Source organism: Acomys russatus, chromosome 27, assembly GCF_903995435.1.
Source record: "Acomys russatus chromosome 27, mAcoRus1.1, whole genome shotgun sequence".
Taxonomy (NCBI): Eukaryota; Metazoa; Chordata; class Mammalia; order Rodentia; family Muridae; genus Acomys; species Acomys russatus.
This window is the reverse complement of record NC_067163.1, coordinates 18180666-18199086: the sequence shown is the minus strand read 5'-3', so window position 1 is coordinate 18199086 and position 18421 is coordinate 18180666. Positions and strand designations below refer to the sequence as shown.

The 18421-nt window shown below is 42.6% G+C and overlaps 1 protein-coding gene across 1 annotated transcript in view; it reads right to left on the bottom strand.

Annotated features, from left to right (window-relative positions):
* Nucleotides 1-18421, bottom strand: part of Chrnb3 (cholinergic receptor nicotinic beta 3 subunit) — a 28755-nt gene continuing 10334 nt past the window's right edge. The window contains exons 2-6 of the mRNA XM_051169604.1: nt 11512-11684; nt 9527-9571; nt 3602-3711; nt 2499-3381; nt 1-152 (exon numbers count right to left, since the gene is read on the bottom strand). Coding sequence (XP_051025561.1) covers nt 18-152; nt 2499-3381; nt 3602-3711; nt 9527-9571; nt 11512-11684 — 1346 coding nt within the window. The 3' untranslated portion in view covers nt 1-17. The remainder of the gene's footprint in view (nt 153-2498; nt 3382-3601; nt 3712-9526; nt 9572-11511; nt 11685-18421) is intronic.

Sequence of the window (18421 nt, the reverse complement as noted above, 5' to 3'; positions counted from 1 at the left end):
GATCCAGCAAGTAGTTCCTAATGGAAACGATGTAGCCACGTCTTCAAGGCTGGAATAAAAATCAGAATGGAGCCCAAAACTGAAGCTATCAGAAAGAGCCACAGAAAGATGCGGTCAAGAACTTGAGCCACAAATTTCCAGTCTTGCACTACCTGCAAAAGAAAAAAAAAAAAAGGCATCTTTCATTGAAAAGGCTGAGCAGCTGTTCTGAAATCATTGAGGGTTCTAAAAAGAGCAGGATTAGATTTAGGACACTGTTAAGTTTTCAAAAATGTACCTACACATCACTGATGGCATGGGCTTGGATTTTATCCAGTGAAGTTATGCACCCCAAGAAAATAGATTGCAAGTTAGCGTTTAGAAACATTTAATAATGGTGAAGATATAAAAGAGAAGCTACAGAATTATTTGTGTACTTCAAATATTGTTCATCAAATGCCAAAACAAAAACCCTGATTTTTATACAATGCTTCCTGATATGCCTATGAAACCAATCACAAATTTACATCTTTAGAGCATTTGTAATTACGTGGCATGGGCTTTCCTCCTACTCCACAAGTGGACATGGCTCCTCTAGATCCGGAAGACAGCACTGAGGAAGAGAGGAAATGACAGGTGGGACAGGCATTATAATAAGGGCTCTATGGAGCCCCAAGTTAGGCAGGGGTGTTCTGAGAGAACGGGTACCAGGCCTGCAGCAGCAGGACCAGGGAGGAACAAGCCATGGGCTAGGGAACCCTGTGAGGAAAGCATGGGAGCTCACCTTCTAAGGGACACACAGTCCAGTTTCTACGCATGATCTCAAGCCTACAGCAATTTCACAGAAGCGCCAATGTATGCACATGAGAAAGAAAATACAGTTGGGCAGCGGTGGCACTTGGGAGGCAGAGGCAGGCAGATCTCTATGAGTTCTAGGCCAGCCTGGTCTCTACAGAAAGAGTTCCAAGACAAACAGGGCAACACAGAGAAATCTTGTCGGAAGAAAGAAAGAAAAAAGAAGGGGGCGGGCAGACAAAGAAGCAAAGAAAATGTACCCAATAGAAACCATTTCAGCTCTTGCAAGAGGAGGGAGAAGAGGGAAATGGGTGGAGGACGGAGAGCATCTCCTTTATCCTAGGGATACACAGCACCGTCTTCCCAGCTATCTTCAGCAGTACTGAGCAGCAGGTCCCCCCTGAGCCTCATAGATTGCCAGGGGAAACCAGGACACTATACAGGGACTTGCTAACCAGTAGCACTATAGACAAGGATTTAGTAAAGATGGAGCAGAGCAGAAGGCCGGCCCACTGACAGGAGGGACAGGAGGTTTCCAAGCTTAAAAGCAAAACTGGCATAAAATACACAGGCAAGACACAGGGAAATGTTAAAATGTTAACCCTCGGTAGTGGGATTATTAATGATTGTGATTCTCTTGTCGTTGCATTTTCCAAATTATCTGTGCCATTCATATTTTTAAACCACTTAAATGTTGATATTAGTATTTACAAAAGATGTAAAGAAATAAAACAGAAACTCCTTCCCTAATAGAAGAAGTACATCCATAAGAGCTGGTATTTTTCTAGGTTTTTTTTTTTTAACAAAATATTTGTGTGAAAAATATGATAAACAGATGAGAAGATAAGTCAGGCTTGCCTATGAAGATGAGATAAAACATAAAACATATTTCAAAAACACTAATCAGAAGCCTGTTGGTAAGCCTCGATCTAATTTTCAAGAATTTTATAGTCAAATGAGTGTTCCTTGTAGTTGGCATGAAGACAAAGGCTGTTCTCAGCCTGTGTACTGACAGTCTGTCGTTTATTCCTTGTCCTGTTCTTCAAGTAGGTTCCAAAAAAAAGTCTGGCAAAGAACATGTCATACAGGATAGGGCTGGGTCTGTGCTCAGGAAGGTGGCACCCCTGAGACTTGGGCATTTCTGGTTTGGAGCCAGGTTCTCACTGTGTGAATTCTTGCTCTCAACCTGCTGGCCTTCTTGGCTTCCTGGGTAGCTGGGATTCCAGGATCGAATCCCGCAGCTTCACTCTGGTTTTTCTGAACTACATAACACTAAGTAGCCAGATACTTCTACCTCAATGAAACACCTGTTATAACTAAATTTTATGTTACGTTTCAAATTCTGAGTCTCTCTAGTCACTGAACACATTTCTGAACACTGCGTTTAAAAACATCGTAGCATGAAAGGTGAAAATGACCATAGACCAGGGTAACCCATCTAAAGGTGTAACCAAATTCTTCACAGTGCAAGCGAGGCGCTGTGAGGAACAGTGCTCCATCAGCACCTGCTCGGTTTTTAGTCATTGTGCTTTTGTGAACTCATTCTTTAAAAGAAAAAAAAAATCAATGCTAAAAGTCCTCTTGTTTGCTGACTTTGTGTTCCGTTACAGAGAGTCGCTGATAACGCCAAGGTGAGCAAGGACCACGTTCTGTTGTATAGGACACCACTGTGGCTTTCCTGTGCTCACCCCAGTGACAGCGGCATCGCGTCACAACGCACTCACCTGGCTGATGAGGTGCTCCTTCTTCACGTGCCCAGAGATGTATCTGATGGACTCGGCGGCCTTTTCCAGGAAAGTGACCAGAACTTTTTCTCCATCACTGGTAGGAGTGTGTTTCTTTTTCCCAGGGGCTTTCCCCCTCGCTGAGGCTTGACTCTCCTTTCCATTAGGGAAAGGAAAGCGGTCGGTGGGGTCCTTCATGCAAAGCCATCTGGGAAGTGTTTGCAGAAACAGCCTCTTCACCCAGGGGGCCATGGGATGGTACGTTGAAGAAGATCTGTGGTGAACATTAATTACAAAAACCGTGACGATAATTGACAGGGTAACAAAAATCATAATGAAGAGGAGGTACTCGCCAATGAGAGGAATGACTTTTGAAGAGGACGGGATTATTTCTTCAATTACTAAAAGAAACACTGTCAACGAGACCAAAACCGAGGTCGATAATGAAAGTTTTTCCCCTTCGTCGGAAGGTAAGTAGAACACCAGGACCGTGAGGAAAGACAGCCCCAGGCAGGGGATTATCAAAAAGAGGGTGTAAAATAATGGCAGGCGTCTCAGAACGAAGGAGTAGGTAACGAACGGATAGGAATAGGACCCTTCCCTTCTGCTGCCCTTCATCCCCTTTGCTTTCAGTATCTCCCACTCTCCATTATCAAAAAAGTCTTTCCGGTCAACGTTTTCATTGATCAGGATGAGGTCAACCATGGTACCATCGTAAGTCCAGGATCCAAACTTCATCGAGCAGTTCTGCCTGTCGAACGGGAAAAATGTGACATCCATGGTGCAGGAACTTTTGTAGCTGGCGGGAGGAGTCCAGCTGACGGTTCCGCTGGATTTCACAACAGCCTTGGTCATGAGGGAGCCTTCGAAACGCCCATCAGCACTGCCATGAAAGTAAATACCCTTTAGTGGATGGCTGAGCCCTCAGTGTTTGGAGGTTTTTCCTCGAAAGTCTACTATCTACGTTGCTTTCCTTTCCTGCCATAGCGGCGAACAGTACAAAGAAAATCATTTTGATACATAAAGTTAATTATTCTGAGCAAATCGGACTTTGTGTATTCTGTGTTAATGTAACCAATGCAGTGGTCTTCTACGATACTTACTTTTCAAAGAGAACTATGTCAGGGAGCCACAGCGATTCCGACGGAACCTTTATAGAGTTAATGCCACCATATTCTCCGGGATTCCAGCGTAACTTTTGATCTGTCCATTCCTGCATGAAATGAGTATGCAGCAACTTCATTCTGAAAATCCAGCACTCAAATTTCTTCAGTTTATCAGCCCATCATTTTGTGACTAAAGAGATTTGCACCCCTGCTAGGACCTCGCATCCTATCTAGGATTCAGGGTGGCCTGTTACCATGGAAGTGTTCAGCACCTGCAGGCCATTCCTGACTGCACTGCCACTTTAGAACAGTGGGAATGGGCAGAGACTTCACTTTTCTACTTTATCTAAGTTGATTTTTGAAAGTTCCTAATTAACATTTTTAAATTATGTCCCTAATATTCTGGGCCTCCGTATGTTTTTCTTCAAGCATTAGAAGGGTATACTCAGTGTGAGGCTTCCTGGAGCTCAGTGAAGCCTTCTATGTCATTAAAAAAAAAAATCAGAAATCAGCAGATGGGTGACCTAATTAGACAGTAAAATATTAAAATATGTATGATGCCTTAAAAGGTGCAGATTACTTTCTAAATATGTTTATTGCCATATGTTTGTGAGGCTCTCAACATTGGTCAAAGAAGCGTTGTCTCCAGTAAAAAGTGGTCAATAGAGGGACCCAGGACCATTCGAAGTGTTCAGAAAAAGTGACTATGAGTGCTCGGTGGTACATAAAACATCGTTATCTGCCACCCCACCCACAGGTCAGGGAACACCACAGAAGAGGGAACAGAAAAAGTGTAAGAGCCGGAGGTCGGGGTTGGAACAGTGTCTTCTGGACATGACAGTGCAAGGCACTCCTAAACTCATTGTAGCTGCAGTTGCCTACACAGAATGTACACACAAGCTGAAGGCAGTCAGTATTCCTGTACAGGTGGGGAACAGACAACCAAGTATCCGCTCTACCTGAGTAGCTATTGACGATTGATGGCTGCTAAGGGAGAGTCTGTTTTCTCTAGGGATATGATTCTTGCTAGGTCAACCCTGATCCGGAGGACGGCCTCACACCCATGCCTGTAGAGGTACCACTAATCAGACTCAGCGGGTTATAGAAAACACCTGGTGGCACTCAGAGGAAGGACAGCAAGTAGCCAAGAAGAGACTTGATACCCTATGAGAATATATAGGGGGACGTAATCCCCCTCAGGAACAGTCATAGGGGAGGGGAATAATGGGAAAATGGGGTGGGGGGAGGAATGGGAGGATACAAGGGATGGGATAAACATTGAGATGTAACAAGAATAAATTAATAAAAAAAATTAAATTTAAAAAAAAAAGGGTTATAATAAAATGGCATACAACTGAGTGAGAGGATCCCGGAAAGGGTGCGGGTATGAGGAAGATGAACATAAATAAAATACAGTGTACACAAGTATGAAATTTTCAAAGAGCAAATCCAAATATTAAAAAACACTTTGCTTTAGATTTGATGTAGTAAGAGAGATGAACACTTGCTTGGTTTCATATAGAAAACTGTTGACCCAAACTGTCTTTTTTTTTTTTTTTTTTTAACTACCAATTATTTTTGGCAAAATGGCTTACATGGATTTGTTCTGGGCACAAAGGGCACATGTCTAGTTATAGCAGGCATTCTCATCTATGCGCTGCTTAAATAAATACTGATTTATTATCTCTCTTAGAAAGTTCTAGAGTAGATGGAGGAGGGATTGCTGAAGCTTCACTTCAGGCTGGGGAGCCACAGTAGTTGATCGGCGCTGAAGGAAGGAAAGGAACTTTCTTTGTAGTACAGCCAGGGGGATGTTGTTTATGCCCCCAGGGGATGGCCTCATACCTGGGCACAGTGGGCCGCACTAACTGGATATTTCTCCTTTTAAAGAGGACATGAAGTTGAAGAGAAGTGCACTGGGGAGGCTGGACAGAGTCCAAGTGGGACATGGAGAGTAGATACAATCAATACTGCATCTATGTGAAGTCTTCAAAGAATAAATTAAGATACTATTTAAAAAAAAAAAAAAAAACAAAATAAACATCAATCTCCTGATAAGTAGCAGGATCTCAGCATATGTGACATCTCTTCACTTCAAAGAAGACACGGCCTTTGGGAACACAGAATCTAAAATACTTATGATACCGTGTCACTGTGGGAAAGCACGCAAAGATGACTAAGTACTTGAAAGCCAGGCTAATTAAAGCATGTGGAATATTTTCTCAACATTCTCAGGCTTTGCTCTGCTTCTTTATCCATGTTCAGAAGAGCGCACACAACTCCCTCCTTATAACTCCCTCATCTCCTTCTGAAAGACTCATATTGGAATCCTCAGAGGGTCCGAGTCTCAGAAATGTTCACACAGAGTGGCATTTGTGTCTGCTTCATTTTACTTGCCACACCCCACCCCCATTCGCCATTATCTGTTCACAAGAAAATGCCAGCGCTACCCAGCTCTGCATACAGGTAGTCCTACAGTCAGTGCAGCGTCCCCTGCTAAGGCCTCCTTGTCCCTCATGTGCCACTGCCTCTCTTGAAATTTTAGAACAGTTATTCAAGGCCTTTTTATAAGCCAAGCTTCACTGAAATGCAGGCATGTAAGAGTTAAATCTAGAACCTGGGGTGGGGACTCTGTTTTCTAAAGCCCAAGTTTCTGCTGTATGATTAAGGCTCGGTTATGCTCTTAATGTTAAGCCATGTGGACAGGTGACCTTAATCTGTTACATCCCATCAAAACATAATTTAGATTTAACTCTTTGGCAAGATATTTGGGGCTGCTCACAAATGCGCTTTCGTAAATTACTAGCAGGAAGAGCAAGAATTGAAGATTGCTTCGTCTGTGGGTCTGCATGAGGAGTTGCTTTCTTACAACTTAAAATTCTGCTTAATGTGCACAGTCCTATATGCAGAAGATTAATTTGACAGCAAAGGAATTTAAGCTATGTTTTAAATCGTAAAGCCATGAAGTATTTTCTCTTAAAAAAATAAAATAATTTTTGTCTAGGTTTAAATATTGCTATCTAAAATATTTTCTGTGGTCAAATTTTAATACACTGACATTATTAGAAATGAGTTCTCTATGCCTAAAGTAATATGGCTTTGTTTTTTTAAAAGATTTATGTGTTTATTTATGTATATGCATTTAGTGTATGCCATGTACATTTGCAGTTGCCAGTGAAGGCCAGAGAAGACCGGGCTAAGTTTGAGAGTAGCAAGCACACTTAATCACTGAGCCATCTCTCCAATCCAGCAAATAAGGCTTTTTAAAAAATACTGCTCTGTTGATCCTGCCGGTGGTAGTGCACGCCTTTAATCCCAGCACTCAGGAGGCAGAGGCAGGCAGATCTCTGTGTGTTCAAGGCCAGCCTGGTGTACAGAGTGAGTCCAGGACAGCCAAGGCTACACAGAGAAACCCTGTCTCAAAAAACAAACAAACAAACAACAACAACAAAATAGTGCTCTGCTCTTAATTACATTTACTGAACTCGTATGTCTTGTGCTGAATTTGTGGTGCCTTGACTACATCGGAAACTAACGTCTTTCAGAGCAACAATATTTTATACTAAGTCACTGCACTAAAAAAGTGAAGAGGAGTGTGGGTGTGTCTGTGATGAAGAAGAATTAGTTTTGTGTACAGCTTGGGTTGAGGGATGGGAAAGAATATATCCTGTAAATTATTTTTAAAATAAAGCATTATGGAAAGGCTTACAGAATTAAATACACATAAGCTTAATGCAAGCAAAGTGACCAGTGAGCCCCTCTTTTATATATGAGTTATATAACATAAACTGCCTGGTAAAGTTTGATAATTCTACTATTTCTAAGCAGCATGATTCAGATGGAAAACCAGCCATTTCAGCTGTCTATTAATTTAAATGTGATCTGTCTTTATTTGCCCAGACTCAATAAGCATTTTAGCATATATGCATATATATACATACATACAACACACAGTGCACTTATACTTCCGAAAAGGGTTTTATTGGCACTTGTCCTCTCTCTCTCTCTCTCTCTCTCTCTCTCTCTCTCTCTCTCTCTCTCTCTCTCTCTCTCTCACACACACACACACACACACACACACACACAGACATACACACACATACACACACACACACACACACACAGAGTATCATATCAGACCAATGGGAACTGATTTTGCCTCAGTGATGGGGAACAGACCAAACTAAACCACCAGGGGGACTGGCAACAATATGCTCAGAGGAAATTGTTTACAGACACAGGGGAAAAGTTATCAGGCTCCGAATGGCATGGCACTAGACGTGGCGGTCCAAGCCTGTAAACCCTCAGCCCTTGGGAAGCAGAAGGGTCACGAGCCACCTTGTCCAAATGGCAGCAGCAAAGCCTGGTGGTGCTGCTTGTGTCCTGGATGAAGCTGCATGTAAAAGCCTTGGCATCTTCAGATGGCAAATGTCAGCAGATTCTCTGTTTGCTAATATGGATTTCTCTAAAGACCCATAACAGTTCTTGGACAAAGAGGGGTAAAGAGTGAAATAATTTCAGAAGCAGTATTCTAAGGGAGCTGAGGCAAGCCCCAGGAGAGGATTTCTAAGTCAGAAAAAAAAAATTGTTCTTGCTTTCTGTGGTCCAGCAGCAAGATCAATAATAGCAAAGGGAATCGAGATTTGTGAGGTGAGGGGGTAGCTGATGGGACTTCCTTTGCTTGGGGATTTTATTGTGTCACCGTATATGCCACATTAACTGGCACTGAGCACAGCACTGGCCCTGACACTATGAGCTCCCAGCCTGAGATTGATTCACACAAGCTGCCCATGATGCTGGGGAAGAGACCATGTGGGCATTCTGGGGAGACAATGTCTAAAGCAGAAATTGGAAGGGCAAGGAGTCCCAGCGTGGCCGGTACAGCAGGTTAGGGAGATGGTGGTGGGACTGTGCGCGGGAAGGAATAAAGGATGGATGAGTGGATGAAAAGGCCTTTGGACCTTGAGCAGGACGGTGCAAATCTGAGGGGGGTCATGACATCGTCCTTCCTGGTGTGGTTTTAGCAAGTCTGTGAATAAGATATTTATGGCCCCTGGGGATTTGATTCCTCTCTGAAAGTTCAAGGAAGAAAGACAACCAAGTCTGCAAAATAAATCAATAGAATAAAAATAGATCCAGCTCGAGGGGTTCCAGTGGTTGGGAGGAAACATCATTGACCAGTAGCAGGGTGGGGGGAGGGAATGGGATGGGGCAGGGGACACAGAGGGGAGCTGAGTGCAGTAGTCTTCGTCTTTAGGAAGGTGTGCTGCAATACTTGGTTTGCTTAGGTGTGAGGGGGCTGTGCAGTCATGGGAATTATCGGGAGGACTGCCAATATGATTCACAAAATCCACTCCTATCTGGTTTGCAGGACTTCTGTTTGACCTTAAGGCCCATGTTAGACAATCGCTCTTCTTGGGAGCGTTCCCTGAATTTCCCCCATCTCAGTGTCGCCTTCACGGACCTTATATAAACTTAATAGTGGTGTTCACCATCTTACAGTAACTATTCCTCGCATAACTAACTAACCCTCTGCCCTCTCCTTGAGGATTGGACTGCGTTGTTGTTGTTGTCGTTGTTGTTGTTTTATTCCTCTGTTCTTCCAGGATCTTGCACAATGCCTGTCACTTAGCAGACTCACAGTAAATAGTGTTGAATCATTGTCACCACCTGCCTAGTGCCAGCCCCGCCCCATGCTGTCCCACCCCTGAGGAACAGGGCTACAGGAAGATGCATGCCCATACACTAACGAGGTTGCTCTCCTGAGTTCACAGCTGAAGATAAAACAGACCCTTCACAGGCATCCCTGAGTCTTTCCCTGAGGAACCCAACTAGAGTCTTTTCAGACGGCAATGCATCTAAATATAAAATAATGCCAGTTTCCCAAGGTGGCTGGCAGATACGCCTTGGATTGGTCCTTACCTGCTTGAGCCACACATTTGTTGTCATCAGCTGATTCTTTTCATCCTAAGAAAGGGACCATTAAAAATGTTGAGCATTAAACAGTGTCTTCCAGTCACAGCATGGTAACTGCACCTATTAACTGGAAGCGATTGCAACTGTGTACATAAAACCGTGCAAACCCAAGGCAGACCAAATCCCAGTGTGGAGATGGGCATTGGGTAGGAAATTCCAATCCTAGCTCTTGAGCTATTGGCCATTCTTAGCTTGTGGGAGATGGAGAGATGGTTTTCTCTGAGCCGGTAGCTCTGGTTAAAGCATCCATGACGCACACATCCAATATTTAGGCCACATAAGTTGGTGTTGAAGGGTTTGTTTGTAAGGGTATAGTGTTGGGTGACCAGGGAGGGAGTCCAAGTTGAGAACAGATGGGGGCATTATCAAAGCAACTTATATGAGACTCTCAAAGAACTAATAAAAATTAAATAGTTGACAGGTGGAAAAGGGGGATGAAAAATGGAGGGTTTCAATATTTTGGATGTTTCTTAGGAAGAATCCTGAGTCTTACTGCAGAAGTGTTCAAAACCCAAAAGATTCAAATATTCCAAAGTTAAGAACAAATCAGTGATACATGGCCCCACAGCATACTGCATACTTTGCTCAAATAAAACTACCTATTAAGACAAGCAGTAATTCATTGTGGAGATACTTTTATCAGGTAAAGAACTCAGAAAGCTCTTGATGGTGTGAAGAAGGAAATTATAGCTGGGCTTAAGACAAACTCAAGTAATTAAGTTTTACTCTTTCTCAAATGTCTGATGGGGTTGAAGACCAGATAGTTTAGTTTTACAATTAACCTTAGTTGTTTAGGGGTTAAGATGTTTTTAGGTCTAGATAGGTATTTTAAGTTGACAGAGATGAGATATGATAGATATTGATTCTCACTCAGAATTTTGGAATCACCAAGATAGGAAAGATGTTTTCTACAAGGTTGCCAAATATAATTAGCCAAAACACCATGAATGTAACATTCATATAATCCCTGGTTGTTTCATGGTTCTTCTTGCTGTATGTAATTTTTTTATTTCTATGTAATAATATAAATGTATATGCCAAAAAAATAAAAATAAAATAAAGAAAAAAGACAAACTGTATAAGTTTCCAGAAATAATCCTGGGGCATTTAGCCAGCCCAGAGTGGAGAAGAGGGCCATAGGCTTGAGCCACACGGGAGACATAATCTAGAGCCTTGGGGAGCACAATAGGATGAGTTCCTGCATTTGGGCAATTTGAGGCTACAGGTTTCTCCACAAACAGACCTAGCAGGAGTACAATCCTGAGAAGAAAGTGGAGCAGAGATGCAAAAGTGAGGTCAAGAAAAGTGAGGAGTCCCCTGAAGAGCATGTGGCTCTAACAGGGCACTGTCATCGCCACCTTGTCAGCCTCTACATCATCGGCTCTCAACTGTAGGTCGTTGACCCCTTTTGTGGGGGCAAATGACCCTTCCACAAGGGTCACCTAGGACCATCAGAAAACACAGAGGTTTACATTACAATTTGTAACTGTAGCAAAGTTACAGTTATGAAGTAGTAACAAAAATAATGTATGTGTGGAGGTCACCACACCACACATGGGGAACTGTGTTAAAGGGTAAAGCATTGGGAAGGGTGAGAAACATTGCCTAGGTGCAGGAGCCCTAATGGCCCAGTGCACAAGTAGCAAGGAGCCTGGATATTACCTGTCATGCTGGGTTTTATCCTCCCTTCTCCCCTGCTTCCTACTTGGGGGGGTGTCAATATATTCTAACTCCCCTTTCCGCCCTCTGCCCAAGAGTCCTACAGAGTTAGCATGGGATGACCTCCCATTCCTGCCTCAGGACATTTCACTGCCTCCTAGGGACATATTTCCTCTCAATATAGCCTACGTGTAAAAACGTCAGGGTCAAGAACAGGGAAAGACAAAGTCTGGAGTCACAACACTTAAGGACGGTGTGTGGTTTTGACTCACCACGTCCACAAGCTGAGATATTTTCAAGCCAAAATATACTTTTATGGTGTCACTGGAATTCAGCACAGGGCGAACCCATTTCTGGTAGTCTTGGAACAAGTGTCTGAGGAGCGCGTCTTCATGTTGGGCGATGGAGCTGAGTGCTGCAGAGGCTGTGAGAGTCACCCAGGAACCTGAATTAAGGGAACAGCAGAGACGCTGGTTCAGCATCCTCCCTTGGATCCTTCATCTGTTTACCATGGGCTGGCTCAACAGAGGCTCTGAAGCAAGGTGCTCTGCACCCCACTCTCTCCCTGCACCCTACTTCCCTGTACCACACTGGCAAAACCAGAATCTATACTTTTCTAGAAACATCTTATCCCTGTGTGCACACATAGGTCTCTGAAGTGTCACCTATAGCCTCTCATCTTACCCTTCACTTCAGGTCTCACAAAAAAAAATGCCACCTACTTAGAAATGTGTACTGCACACATGCTGGCTCTTTCATTGCACCTAGGATTTACCCTGTATCTTTTCAGTTGAATATGAGTGTATATATGTATGTATATATGTGTGTGTGTATAGTCATTGTGTGTACTGTATTTATAAGCTATTATTGTATATATATTGGATATGCAGACTGTCCTTGTACATATGTTGTATAAATATACATATGTATGTTCAATCATATTACATGTGTTTGTTATTGTATACATAAGTGCGTATCACCTTTGTATGTGTTTTATATGTACAGTTTTATTATGTGTCGTCTTTGTATGTGTGTTTATATGTATAGTTTTATAATGTGTATGTTGTTTGCATATTTACATGTTGTCATTATTCCCCACCCCCCAAACTTCAGGTTGACAGGCACAGACAGCATCTATCCCCTGTAACAACACTCCACATTTAGAACAGGGCCTGGCCCAGAGAGGGCACTCATTTTTCACACATGGATAAATGAACCAGGGAAAAGGCTATATCATCACTGAACACCCACTATGTTTCTTTGTCTATTTTCTTGTCTTCTTCCCAGTAATATCTCCTGCTAGAAGTCCTTCTCTGGTCAGCTCCCAGGAAGAATTCTTACAAGATCAAAAATATGTAAGTCCCTGAAATGATTCTGACTTAAAATTGGGGCCTCGGTTAGAGTATTGACATAGAAATGCAGTCTAATGAGTCTTCTTTGTATTCAAGTATGTGCTGGCTAACCTAAACCAATAAGGTCCCTAACTATCGCTTTCAGCTTCTCTGTGAATGTTCAATATCTGTTAATAGTCTAGAAGAACTAAATCTGCAGAATTTTCTTTATTCAAGAAGACCTCTGATCACACACACACACACACACACACACACACACACACACACACACACTGGCCAACAATCACAAGCAAAATGCTTACTCCAAGTTTACTAAGCCAAACCCAGAGACTGCCCTTAGATGTAACATCCCTTTGGGTCCATGAGGTCTCCACAGGCAGTTCCCTAAAAGAGGAGCAATTCATGGTGCCCGTGCACCTCTTCTCAGGGTGGGATGAGGATGGCAAAGATGGGACGACTGTGCTTATCAGCATAGAAGTTTCCCCAAGGACTGAAAATAGAACTGCTATATGCACCAACTCCATGCCTCCTGGGCCTTCACCCAAAGAACTCCATCCTACTAAGGAGATATCATCTTCATGCCACTATCAACTGATGAACGCATAATGAAAATGCAATACGCTATGGAATGTTTCTCAGATATAAAGAACAGTGAATGTATTAAGTTCAAAAGAAGATGGATAAAACTGGATAAATCAGGCCCAGAAAGACAAATGCCACATGTTCTCGCCCCTCCTATATGGAGTCTAACTTCAAATTTTTAGATTAAGGTATTGACTTTGGACTTCCTACAAAGGTCAGGAAACTAGAAGGCACCAATGATACAAGGGAAAAGAGGGGGTGGAACGTTTTAGGCAGGAGTGAGGACAAGGGAATAAAGAGGAAAGAGAAAGGGGGTAATGAGAAGACCAACCAAAACTAAGAATGTATGAACAGCCTTATGGCTTTGTAAGCTAATTAAAAATATAATTGCTTTTTTAAGGGGTTTAAATAAAGGTTCTTGCTTGGATAGATAAAGCTGCTCCCAAAAGCCATGGGTTATTAAATGAAAATGTTAGTGCTAGGAGTCTCACACCTCCCCATGAGTTGTTGGTCAAGGAGGTCCCAGAAAGCCCCTGTGTGATTAGTTCTTTAGTCAACTTAATATAAACTAATGTCATCTGAGAAAAGGAGACCTCAACTGAGAAAATGCCTCCAACATAATGGCCTATAGACCATGCTCTGAGGACATTTTTTAATATTAATGAGTGATATAGAAAGGTTTGGCCCACTGAAAGTGGTACTGCCTCTGAGCAGGTGGTCCTGGGTTGTATAAAAAGCAGGATGCGCAAGCCATGGAAAACAAGTGAGTAGGCAGCATTTGCCCAGGCTCTGTACTTCAGTGCCTACCTCCAGGCTCCTGCCTTGCACTCCTGTGCATTCTCAATTTTCTTAACCAATATATTTTATTACAACTTATTAACTGAGCATACGTCACTTATAACCCGACTAACCAAAACAATAGGAAAAGAGGATTAAGGAACAACACAATAGCAAAACCGTAAGGATATCAGTTCCAAGGGTCAATTCTCCTGGCATAATCAGAAGGATTTCTTCTGCTGGAACCTGGAGTAACCAGAACCCGGAAGCTCAGCAGGAGCTGGAAACCCAAAGCTTTCCCTTGAGCGGTTCTCTCTAGAAGTGTCTCAAAGTGGAGCAATGAACAGCCAAACTATCCCAAGTCTTTAAAGGTCCGCCTTCAGTTCTGGGCTCATTTATACATCCCCTCCCAGAGTCTGTTTACGGGATTTTTTCAGCTGGCAACAATCAAGCTCCCGCATGAGGTGGGTGGTCTTCTAGTGGATTAGCCTCACCTGTTCTCTCACAAGACCGTTCCGATCCCACACTTGGGATCATAAAAAACAAGTTTCTCTCCCCGTCACTCCTGCCCTGACTTCTTTTAGTGTTGCCTTATGGCCTTGTAAGATGAAATAAATCCTTTCTTCTACAAGACACTTTCTGCCTTGGTATGATAAACAAACTAGGACAGCCCCAAAGCTGCAGAAACTATTGTCGTCGGAATGTGTCACCCACCACAATTACATGGTTATGGTGGTGGTGTCGAACGAGATGTTCCCTATAGTTTTCGGTGTTCAAATACTTGGTTCCTAGTTGGTGGCAGTGTTTAGGGAGATTAGGAGGTGTGGTATAGGGCAGAATAGTGTCACTGGGGCTGGACGTTGAGAGGTCAAAGACCTCTGCCATCCTCTCTTTGCTCTCTGCTTCCTGGTTACAGTCTAAAACGTAAGCTCTCAGCTGCCAATCGGTTGCCATGCCTATTGCCAGACCTGTCTGCCATGATGGTGGTAGACTCAAAACCCTCTGAAACCATAAGCCAACTAAGCCCTTCCTTGTCTAAGTTGCCATGAGTGTTTTATCACAGCATCAGGAAAGTGACCATTAGAGAAATTCGTACCAGGAAGTAGCCTGTTGCTGTGGCAGACCTGACCATGTTTTTTGTTGTTGGTTGGTTGGTTGGTTGGTTGGTTGGTTGATTTGTTTGTTTGTTTGTTTGTTTGTTTTGAGAAATGAGGAAGACTTTGGGACTTTGTACTACAAAGGCAGTTAAATGATATAAGTAGAGTTTAGTTAGCTATCCATAGGTCTTAGGACGAAACCTACCACTGTGTTTTGCTAAATGCATGTTAGCAAACTGCTTTCTGTGTGGTTATGTTCAAACTCATGTTTTACGGCTACTCCTCACCTTCATCAGAGACATTTCTTTGTGAAATGGCAGGAGTCAATGCAGAGGATCACGACTGGTTAAAAAAAAAAAAAAAAGTACTGAGAATAACTGACAAATACTCGGCCCTAAATGGGGCATCTACATCCTCCCTCATCAAGCCTCCAATAACATCAGGGAAGGTCAGACAAAAAGAGTGAAAGAGCTGAAAGACGGAGAGAGGTGGCCTGAAATTCTGTCTTCTGAACATGACATAGCCTGTGGTCTCCTGAACTTCAAGCCACAGTGGTTACCCACACAAATCAGCCTTCCAGTGAGTGTGTGTGTGTGTGTGTGTGTGTGTGTGTGTGTGTGTGTGTGTAACAACAATGAGTAAAAGGTTGTGCATTTGACAGGTAGCTAAGGGAGATACATGGCCGCAGAAGGAAGGAGAAAGAGGAGTGGTGTCATTATGTTTTAAATAAATTTTAAATTTTTAAATAAAAAAGACGGGGGAGAAAGGATGCATCACACTTTTCTCTTGGGAAAAGATTTCCCCTTTAAAAGTGTTCTTAGCTGTTGTCTTAATTAATAATTCATAAATGTTAATATTGATGGATAAAATACAGGAAGTGTGTTTTCTATCAATACATATGTGCTTGAAAAGCAATGAGAAGACTATTTGGTAAGAATTTGACTTGTTTTTTCAAAATCTTTAATACAAGGAGAAAAAAGAGAAGATACGACATTAAATTTTATGTATTTCTTTTTTAAATACTACCTTCCAGCATGCATGGCGAAGGGCTCATGATGTCCTGTCTTTAACTGAGTCAACGCCAGCAGAAGACCGGGGAGTCCTTCTCCTCAAGGCTGTAGCTGCTGAGAAGCTGCCCATGATCCAGTAATAACCCAACATCCATGCAATGCAAGCAACAAACTCAGAGGGTTATTAAGAAAAACAAAACAAAACAAAACAAGAAAGTAGGTGGAGGTCTTGTTGACAAGAACAGTTGGCAGAGGGAGTGGGAGGGGAACAAAAGAACATGATGTGTGGGAAAATATGGCCAAAATACATCCTATGTGCGTGGACGTGCCAACAACAAATAAAAAGTATTTTTCAAAACAACAACAAAAAAGATGGGCTATAGCTGAAGTTGTGCCTCACCCTTTCTCTTCCACCTCAAGAACGCATACATATAAAATATAAAATGCATTAAAGTAAAAAGCATTAAAGTGTGCAATAGGGGGAAGTACGGCCCTACACATGGGATATTCATTTAAAATCTCGCCCTTCTGGACCTCTAGTGCTTTGGATGTTATTAACAATCAGAGAAGCATCTAAGAGCAGGGCAGCTGCCAAGGCATCAGTGGGTCAAGGGACCTAACCGCTTCCGGAAATGTCCGGGGAGGGAAGAGAGAGAGATTCCCTGGTTCATCCTGATGGAAAAGATGTTCACTTGGCTCCTCCTACCCCACCTCAAAGTTCAAAACAGCCTCATCCAGGTGGTTTCCCAGCATTCCACATCGCACTCTGACCCCTTTCCACCATCCACAGACTCTGGATCTCCGAGCTTCTGCTGTTTCTTCTGTCTCTCTAGACTGTTTTCCTACTGCACTGAAGTAAGCATTTAAAACCGGATGAGGAGCAGATCTTCACCTCTCCCTTCTCCCCTTCCAAATCCAACCACCAGCCTCATCCCAACTCTGTAGCAGACACCTGCTATGGCCTTCCCTTCGCCTCTGCCCCCATCTCCAGCAGATCACACTGATCTATTCCTCCAGCCTTCCTCCTGACTCTTGCCATTGCCCCAGTACCCAACTCCCTGGGAATCTTGTAGGCCAGTTTCAGATCTTAGCTCTCCCTCCTCTCTTCCAATTCCAGTCCCCCAGTCTCATCCCCAGCTCCATAGCTGACTTCCTGTTCCAGCATTCTCTACCCTGATCCCAAAGAACTAAGCATATCCTGGTAGAATGGCATGCTTTCTGCCATCTTGGGACCCCCCGCTCAGCACCCCCTTTCTATCCCATCCCCTTTTCTAACTGCAGCGCTGAATATCTAGAAACATGTTTTACCTATAAACCTTAAGTGGCTACACCTGGCAGAATCCTAGAAGAATTTCCCACCAGGCAACACAAAGCCACCTTCTAAGAACCACAGAGCAGCAGAAACCATGGAACAAGACACCCACCCAACAAACACAAAACCACATATCAGCACCTAGAATTTCGGTCATCCTAAACCCAGATACCTAGATGCCAGCTTAAATACACAATCAATAACATCCAGGACAATGTGTCTCCACTAGAGACTACCTCACCTACCTACCCCAGCACAGTAGTCACTGAGAAATGCAGCACAGCTGAAGCACAAGACCAGGACCTTAAAATAACCTTTATGAATATAATAGGGATCCTTAAGGAGGAAATTAGTAAATCCTGTAAAGAAATCTATGAGAACACAAACAAGTAGTGGGAGACTATGAATAAAACAATTCAAGACCTGAAGGTAGAAGAAGAATCAAAAAAAAAATTACTGTGGAGAAATCTGGAATTGAGAAATTTGGAAACTACAATAGCCTCACCAACAGAATATAAAAGATGTAACAGAGAGCCTCATGCACTAAAGACAAGATAGAAAAACTGCATACCTCAGGCAAAGAAAATGTTAAATGTTTAAAAAAACAGACAAAAAACAACCAGGAGATCTGAAACAATATGAAAAAATCAAATTTAAGAATAATAGAAATAGAAGGAGGAGGAGAACTCCAGGTCAAAGGCACAAAATATATTTTCAACAATATCATGGAAGAAATTTTCCCTAACCTAAATAAGGAGATATCTATCAAGGTACACAAGCAGACAGGACACCAAATAGCCTGGACCAGAAAAGAACATCTTCTTGGCACATAAAAAACAAACATTAAACAAACATACAGAACAAAGAAATAATACGAAAAGCTACAAGAAGGAAAGACCAACTAACATATAAAAGCAGACCTATTAGAACTAAACTTGACTTCTAATAGGTGCTATTACCAGAAGTCAGATGCCAGCCCAGACTACTATACCCAGCAAAACTTTCAATCACAAAAGAAAAATGGAGAAAATAAAATATTCCTTGATAAAATC